Source organism: Martes martes (genome assembly GCF_963455335.1).
Source record: "Martes martes genome assembly, chromosome: 8".
In the NCBI taxonomy this organism is placed as follows: domain Eukaryota; kingdom Metazoa; phylum Chordata; class Mammalia; order Carnivora; family Mustelidae; genus Martes; species Martes martes.
Window position 1 is genome coordinate 115603914 of NC_137895.1, and position 8846 is coordinate 115612759.

The 8846-nt window shown below is 39.5% G+C and overlaps 1 protein-coding gene across 2 annotated transcripts in view; it reads left to right on the top strand.

Annotated features, from left to right (window-relative positions):
- Window positions 1–6797, top strand: part of SEC61A2 (SEC61 translocon subunit alpha 2) — a 28094-nt gene extending 21297 nt beyond the window's left edge. Inside the window, exons 9-14 of one of the 2 annotated variants that reach the window (XR_013967225.1) lie at window positions 42–239; window positions 2052–2243; window positions 2709–2785; window positions 4002–4168; window positions 4382–4513; window positions 5679–6746. Coding sequence is in view for 1 of the 2 variants with exons in the window: in XM_080810376.1 (XP_080666502.1) it covers window positions 42–239; window positions 2052–2243; window positions 2709–2785; window positions 5679–5865 (654 nt within the window). In the remaining variant the exon portion in view is untranslated. Of the gene's footprint in view, window positions 1–41; window positions 240–2051; window positions 2244–2708; window positions 2786–4001; window positions 4169–4381; window positions 4514–5678 lie in introns of both variants that reach the window. The other variant, XM_080810376.1, reaches the window with a different exon arrangement.
- The last annotated feature ends 2049 nt before the right edge of the window (window positions 6798–8846 follow it).

Genomic DNA, 8846 nt, shown 5'->3' on the forward strand with positions numbered 1-8846 from the left:
TGTGCAGTTACTCTTACTTCCTCTTCATTTTCATTTTTTAGGGATTTCGTGTTGACTTGCCCATCAAGTCGGCCCGGTATCGAGGACAGTACAGTAGCTATCCCATCAAGCTCTTCTACACCTCGAACATTCCCATTATTCTCCAGTCGGCCTTAGTGTCAAACCTGTATGTTATTTCCCAGATGCTGTCTGTTCGATTTAGTGGCAACTTTTTAGTAAATTTACTAGGACAGTGGGCTGTGAGTATTTTGTTATTTATTCTAAGCATTCATATTTATTGTAATTTGCATTTCATTGTTATATTTTGTAACTGAAAGAGATGAGCCATAATTGAAGCAGTTGCTATAACATTTTCAGATTCACTTACTTGTTGCAGAGTTTATCATTTCTTTGGAAAGATGTCTTACCCCCATTTTTCATGGCCTGAGTGGCAATAAACTAGTTGTGATTAACTGGGCTAGAGAGAGGCATGTGATTACTAGACCGGAGAGAGCACAGAGTTACTAGAAATAGAATCCAGGACTTTCTGACTTCCCTTTATAGATCCTGTCATCATAGCTTCTTCCAAAGCAGTCCAGCCCTGTTGTTACTGAAGTGTGAGTTATTGTTGGATCGAATTTTAATTGGTTTAAATTCTGTCATATGACAAAGGAGCATTTTTCCCTCTTTTAAAACTATAAAATTAAAAGAGACCATGTTCTTTTATTCTTCTTCAGAATATGTAGTTGTACAATTTGTATTTCACCAACTGTTATTTTTTATAGTCACTGTTTCTGAAATGTGCTTATTCTATGCATTTATCTTCATACGCTCCCTGTTACATTGTAAGTTACAGTGACAGATCTTTCTGCTTCTACAATAAAGGTCATTTTTTTTCTTTTTTTAAGGTTAACAGGGTAAGACAGTAACTCTTGAGGGTTAGTTGAAGGAAGCAGGATTCCGGTTATCCACAGTACTCTTTCTCCACTCATGTAATGGAAATGTGATTACCTGTAATGAGGGAAGATGTGGTCCTTCCCTTTGTGAGCTAATAATCCATCAGAAATTATGACTGTAATAATTTAATAGCAGTGAATGTATTGAGTGGTTTGTGTATAGATTGTGTTGTGATCTTAACTAAGTTCCTTTTTAATGAGAGAATTACTGGAAAATTGAATTACGTCTATAAACAGTGCTTTTGATTGGGGATTAGTGATTCTAGGGGCACAGTAAAGAAATCATCTTGAAATGTATATTCAGGAACCAAACATTTTAATCATTGCAGGCAGAAATTGCTTTCCCACCCCTTATGCCCAAAAACTTAACACTGTTCCCGGTTCTGTTTGTATAAAAATTCTTAAATGTTGGTCTGGATAAAAATCCTATTATAAATATTAAAGGACTATTTCTTATAGTGTATAAAATGTATAAAGTTTAGGCAGTTATTAGTCATCTGTCAGTATTATTGATCATTTGATTGTATTCTTCATAGAATACTTTGAAGTGAAAGGATATGTTGCATACTCTTGTATAGTGCAGAAAGTTTCAGATTCTACATGTAATCAGAGATGGACTGTAAATGTCATCATATTCCTGTCTTTAGGAAAAGAAGGAAGGTTTTTTGTAAATGTATTATAATGTTGGTTCTTAAAAGATCATTCTTCTATTAATAATATATTCACAATGTCATTTATTTATTTATTATTTGACAAGTAGGCAGAGACACAGGTGGGGGGAGGTGGGGAAGCAGGCTTCCTGCTGAGCAGGGAGCCCGATGCGTTGCTCGATCCCAGGATCCTGGGATCATGACCTGAGCTGAAGGCAGAGGCTTTAACCCACTGAGCCACCCAGGCGCCCCCACAATGTCTTTTATATAGTAGATGCTCACCATATAATTTTGAAGGAGTGAAGATATTAGATACAAAAGTAAATCTTTAAGTTATATAGAATCGTTAACTCTAGGGGCTTTGAGTTGAAAGCATTGCCATAATTTTTGAGGAGTTTGAAAAGTCATAAAAATGTATCTTGACCAGTTGGGTTCACCATCTTTCCTTTTTATTCTCATTCTGTAGGATGTCAGTGGGGGAGGACCTGCTCGTTCTTACCCAGTAGGAGGGCTTTGTTATTATCTTTCTCCTCCTGAGTCCATGGGCGCCATATTTGAGGATCCTGTCCATGTGGTTGTTTATATCATCTTCATGTTGGGATCATGTGCATTCTTTTCTAAGACATGGATAGAGGTGTCTGGTTCCTCAGCCAAAGATGTAAGTATTTGTTGTATTTGAAAATAAACGTTTTTAATTTCAAAGTGGTAATTGAAACACTCTTAATTACTTTTGTAATTTAAACTTTTAATTCATACATTCTTAATAATGAGTTAATATATCCCTAGAGGGTTAAAAACTGGTTTCTGGAAGGTGGAAAAATTCTTTGATTTTTACAGTGGTTTGTGACTCTCCAAAGCTGAACCCTTCCCAACAAATTCTTACTCCTTAGTATTTAATTTCTGTTTTAGGGGGATGATAATAAAAGACTGAGAAACACTGGTTTAATGTGTGGGTCATAGGTGGTGTGCACCACTGAGCCTCAGATGTAGTGGGAATGATACGACAGTGCCTACTTAAAAGAGTCTTTATTTGATTCTAGTGTGTGGAAAGCACTTTACACCTAGTAGATAGTAAACTGAAATATTTACAGTTCAATTTTAAAAGTTGTTTTTCTCTTGGCAGGTAGCTAAGCAGCTTAAAGAACAGCAAATGGTAATGAGGGGCCACAGAGATACCTCTATGGTTCATGAGCTTAATAGGTAAGGTCACGAAACTTAATCCTTGATGTGTGTATGTGTGTACATACACATGTATTTGGTTTTTCAATCTTTAATTTATTGTCAGTTATCCTGTTTGCATATGAATCATTTTTCTTCTATTTCACAAAGAAGAACCAAAATTTAACATAATACTGAATTGTTCTCTAAAATTGCTCCCCATCAAAATTGACATCTAAATTATTTTTTAAAATTGTGTTCCCTTCACTACTCAGCCCAGTATTAAAATGTTCTTGATGGGAGGTCCTCATTGTTTGGCTGCACATAAAGTTCCCTGGGAGCTTTTAAAAAGTCCTGATATTCCACCTCTAGGAATTGAGATTTATTTGGTCTAGGGTGGATCCTGTGGATTAGTTTATTTTTTGATACCAGCTTTATTGAGCTATAATTCACATACAAATGTATTTATTCATTTGAAGTATATGGTTTAGTGTTTCTGTTTTTAGCATATTCAGTGTGTAATCATTACAATGTAATTTATTTTTATTTATTTATCTTAAAGATTTTATTTATTTATTTGTCAGAAAGAGTGCGCACAGGCAGACAGAGTGGCAGGCAGAGGCAGAGGGAGAAGCAGGCTCCCTGCTGAGCAAGGAGCCCGATGTGGGAGTTGATTCCAGGATGCTGGGATCATGACTTGAGCCGAAGGCAGCCGCTTAACCAACTGAGCCACCCAGGCATCCCCATTGCAATGTAATTTAAAAAACATTTTTGTCACTGGAGTGCCTGGCTGGCTCAGTCAGAGGAGTATGTAACTCTTGATCTCAGAGTTGTGAGTTTGAGCCCAACATAGGGTGTAGAGATTATGAAAAAACAAAAGACAAAAAACAAACCAAAAACATTTTCATTACCTAGAAAGAAATCTTATACCTATTGGTTATTTCCCATTCCGAGCTCATCCCCCACCGCCGAGCCAACTTTTTACTTTTGATCTCTACGGATTTACCTATTCTGAACATTTCATATAAATGGACTTGCAGTCTTTAGTGAAGCGCTTTCTTCACATAGCGTTAGGTTTTTAGAGTTCAGGCATTATTTGTAAGCAATATTCCATTATACGGATGTACTATACTGCATTTGTTCGTCCGTTCATCAGTTGATGAAGATTTTGGTTGTTTCCAGTTTTTGACTATCATGAATAAGGCTTTTAAGAACATATTTGAACATGGTTTGTGTGGACATGTTTTCATTCCTGTAGGAATGGAATTGTTGGACCATCTGGCAACTCTGTGTTTAACATGTTGAAGAACCGGCAGGCTGTTTTCCAGCGTGGCCTTACTGGTCTGCATGCCTACCTGGATGAGGCTTCTAGTTCACATCCTTGCAAGAACGACTTCTTGCTTTTTGATTATAGCCACCTAGTGGGTATGAAGTGGTAGCTTTTTGTGGTTTTGATTTGCATTTCCCTGATGAGTAATTACATTGAACATCTTTTCATGCGTTTAGTTAGCTATTTGTGTATCTTGTTTGGAGAAATATCTTTTCAGATCTTTTGCTCATTTTTAATTGTGTTGTCTTTTTGTTACCGAGTTATAAGATTTTTTTTTTAATTTAAGATTTTATTTATTTATTTGACAGATCACAATAGGCAGAGAGGCAGGCAGAGAGAGAGGGAGAAGGAGGCTTCCTGCTGAGCAGAGAGCCCGACGTGGGGCTCGATCCCAGCACCCTGAGATCATGACCTGAGCCGAAAGCAGGGGCTGAGCCACTGTAAGATTCTTAAAAAAATATTTTGGATATGCCTCTTCTCAGGTTTATGATTTATAAATATCTTTCATCATTCTTTGATTGTCTTTTCACTTTCTTGGTGTCCTTTGATGCACAAATTATTTATTTTGATGAAGGTCAGTTTCTCTTGGTTGCTTTGTGCTGCTCTTAGTGTTTATCTAAGAAACCATTGTCTAACCCAAGGTCACAAAGATTTATTCTTGTTTTCCATTAGGAATCTCGGCTCTTATATTAAGGTCTTTGAATTGCCTTGAGCTAATTTTGTTTGTGTTTAGTGTGAGATAGGGATCCAGATTTCTTTTTGTGCATGTGGATATCCAGTTGTTCCAGAACCATTGGTTGAAAGGCACTTGTATTTTTACATAAACTTTTTATTTGGAATGTAGGTTGCAGAGAGTAGTAGAATGAACCTCCAGGTGCCCAACTTGTGTCCAGCTTCACTGGGTAGCCTCAGTCTGCCATTCCTTTTCATCCTCCATCTCCCTCAGTCTTCTTTCCCCCTTTTTAGAGTATTTTAAACACAATCCCATTGTTTTTAAGAGTTCTTCAGGCGATTCTAATGTGCAGCCAAGATTGAGTTCCTGTAAAGAGGATCATCTGCCTCTTGTCATGTAAATGTGATACATAGAAAGCATTTTGAAATTTACTCTTCTTCTACAAGAGTGAGCTAAAGACGACCTATTTAAAATAGTGAATTTTTTTTAAAAGATTTTATTTATTTATTTTACAGAGAGAGAGAGATCACAAGTAGGCAGAGAGGCAGGCAGAGAGAGAGAGAGGGAAGCAGGCTTCCCGCCGAGAGGAGAGCCTAATTCGGGGCTCAATCCCAGAATCTGGATCATGACCTGAGCCAAAGGCAGAGGCTTTAACCCACTGAGCCACCCAGGCGCTCCTAAAATAGTGAATATTTTAATACTTAAATCAACGTTGAGGATTCCAACCTTCTGCCATAAAAATCAAGTTGGTTGACTGGTTTCTGGAAATCCAGGTCACATCCTTCCCTGAGTCACAAAGTCTCCATCTGTATGTCAGCAGCACGTGGGACATGCACGTCATCCCTGCAGATGGCCCCCTGCCGGTGTAGCGTGACGATGACGCCCCAGCGCCCCCTGCCCTGCACTGGCTGACTGAGCATTCTGTCTTGCAGGTACATCCCCACGGCGGCAGCGTTTGGTGGCCTGTGCATCGGCGCCCTGTCGGTGTTGGCTGACTTCCTCGGGGCCATTGGCTCTGGTACCGGCATCCTGCTTGCCGTCACTATTATTTATCAGTATTTTGAAATTTTTGTCAAGGAACAGGCTGAAGTCGGTGGGATGGGTGCTTTGTTTTTCTAAATGTTCCAGTATTTCTTCTTGTGTGTGTGAAAGGGAAAATAATTTTGACACATTGTTTTTGTCAAATAATGCTGGTTCCCCTTTTCTTCCCTCACAGTTTGTTTTCAAGCGCTCACCGGCCCGTTTGTGAGATGGGCGCCGAGCTCAGCCTATGTGCAGCATTAGTACCAGCTGCCTTAAAACTGAAGTTTACATTATTCGTTCAAAAATGTACTTGTAGTGTTGCCTGTGATGCTGGAAACCAATGTACCCGCCTTGCCCTGTTCACTTGTGACGGTGAGATGGTGACGTGGATCAGTTTTGCACACAACATTCAGAACACTCACTCTTCCCCCCACTTGTTTAAAAATAAATGTAGTTCAAATTGCCACTTTCCAGTATTTTTGAGCTTATTTAATGAGTTCTGGAACATTTATATCTAATCTGTATTTTAGATATAATTAACTTTTTATACTTTTTTAACTCCTAGTATCCACGTTCCCACCCTCCCTTTCCGTCCCTTGCCTGATTCGTCCCCTCTCACAGCTGCCACTCAGCCCAGATGGGCAACGCTGAGCTTCAGTTCCAGCTGTTTCTAGAAACAACTGCTTGTAATTATTCCTGGTTTTCATTCCTTTCTTCCCAGTGACAGCAGTTGGTGCTGTTTTACTGTATTGGCTATGCCTTCGAATTCCAACACATCACTTGAGAATACTCTTTCAAGATACGATGCCCCAGTTCTTCTCTTTTTTTTTAATCCCTAAAGCAAAGATCTAATTCTCAAGCAATGTCTGTAGTTCAGTGGGGGTGAACAATGAGTAATTCACGCTAGGAATTTGTGTATGTTGTTGTACTTTACAGCAGCAACGTGAGTGTAAACAGTAGAAAATAAACCTTTATTTAATAAAACTGTTTCAGTTGTGTTGGAAAAATAAAATCAGATATTAAATGATTTCTAAGATTATTTATATAGGTTCATCATAATCATACAAAACCCATCCTGAGAAGTCTGTGGCAAGAGGTCAAACGTCATTACAGTTTAGTGTTTAATCCTAAAACTGTTGGGAAACAGGGACCAACTTAGAGGTGCTCAGTTATGTGACTAACAGTGGAAAGAATAGGAAAACATAGGACAATCTCAGATGTCGTCCCAGCCTCCATCTGAAATAGCCGAGTTCTTTATAGTTTTTTAAACGGTGTGGTCTGTCAGCCACAAAGAGACCACATTTCATTTTTGAAGGCTCCTTTTCAGAAGTAAGGGTTTCCATTGTTTACTTTTTTTAGTAAGCGCCAAAGTATACCTTATTTAGGCCGGGATCACAAAACCAGTAACAGGGAGGCAGATGATACAAGGCTACAGGCCAGGAATAGTGGTCATCTGGAGGACATCTCCTCAGGGCCTGAGACCCTTGTGACCAGAGAAATGTGGGTTCAGTGGTCATATGTGACTTTTTTCTTTTTTTCAAGAGAAGGTGGAAATAGGGCTTTTTTTGGGAAAACTTGAACTTCTAAATGCTGATAAATGACCAGTGTCAGCCATGGAAAACATCCAGACTGCTGGCTCTCAAGCTGACCTAACTTGCCAAGGACAGCGTTGGACGTTTAAAGGTTAATAAAAAGGGCATTAGGGGTATGTTCTAGGATTTCACTGTCTCTTGTGATTTGCACTCTTAGGAAGAGAAAAAGGTAGAAAGGACAGGTAGGGGTTACAAAGATCTCTCTTCCACCAGCATTTAAAAGTAGGTTTGTCAGTTTTTGTGGGGAGTGGCTTCGGAAGAGCTGGTCTGTTTAGAGACTGGTCTGTGCCCTGAGTCTGTATATTTTCCATATGCCTTGTTTCTTGATTTTTTTTTTCTTGATTTTTGAAGGAAGGCAGTTACCAGGGAGATTATAGAACTTGGTCTTTGGGAGCTCAGGGAGAAGGAATAAGATCTCTAGAGAATCATGATGCCTAGCATTAAAAATAAGGATTTTTTTTTTTAAAGGGTTAGGGGCACAGAGGAAGGCTACTATTAGAGCAAGTAGTTGGGGGCCTAATTTTTGCAATATTTACAGAGTAGACTCAATCTAGTTCTCCAGTTTCATCCTTTCCTCCTTTGTTTAGAAAGTCTAATAGATCTTTTTTTTTTTTAAAAGGGATGCATTTCCATTTTATTTATTTGACACAGAGAGAGAGATCACAAGTAGGTAGAGAGGCAGAGAGAGAGGAGGAAGCAGGATCCCTGTGGGATCATGACCTGAGCCGAAGGCAGCGGCTTAACCCACTGAGCCACCCAGGTGCCCCTAGATCTTGTATTTTTGCTCACAAAAACATCTCTGGACACAGAGATGAACACAGTGTTACACTGAGTACACAGTGACCCTGTAGATGAATGAACTATATTATAGCACTTTTGGCATTAGTGTGCTGGTTTTATCTGGTTTGAGGGGCCAGAGTGCAGGGCTGGAAACCCGATTTAGGTCTGGCCAGGGAGCATCACTCTGAGACTTCCACTGGGGGCTCAGCTGAAGGGTGATAGTTCTGGAGCTGCTGGAGGCCACAGAAGTCAACACAAGGGCTAAGCACAGCCAAAAGGTGAGAAAAAGGCCCAGGGACACTGGCAGACGTTTTGGGTGACGGTGGCTTTGGGCATGGCCTGAGCTGGAAACCGTGCCCCTGTTCCCCCCTGTAAGGTGGTTGTACTGGGGTTCTGGTATTTGCTCTCCTTGCTTGGTACAGTCATGGTTCAACACCAAGACAGTGATGCCACCCAGCCACCTAAATGGATTTGGTTTTTGAAACTTCAAGTACTTTCTGAGGTAAGGATAGGAAATGAAATTCTAAAATATATGTACCTGCTTGAGGCAAGGGCCCTGTATTTTCATTAGCTTCTTAACCTTGTTATAATGAATGGAATCAACCATTTTTCAATACCTAACAGCTTGTTTACCTTCAGTAGTTAGGTGGGTAGGAGGACACTAGCCAAGTGTAAATAAATATTTGTTTCTCATGGATGTTATTC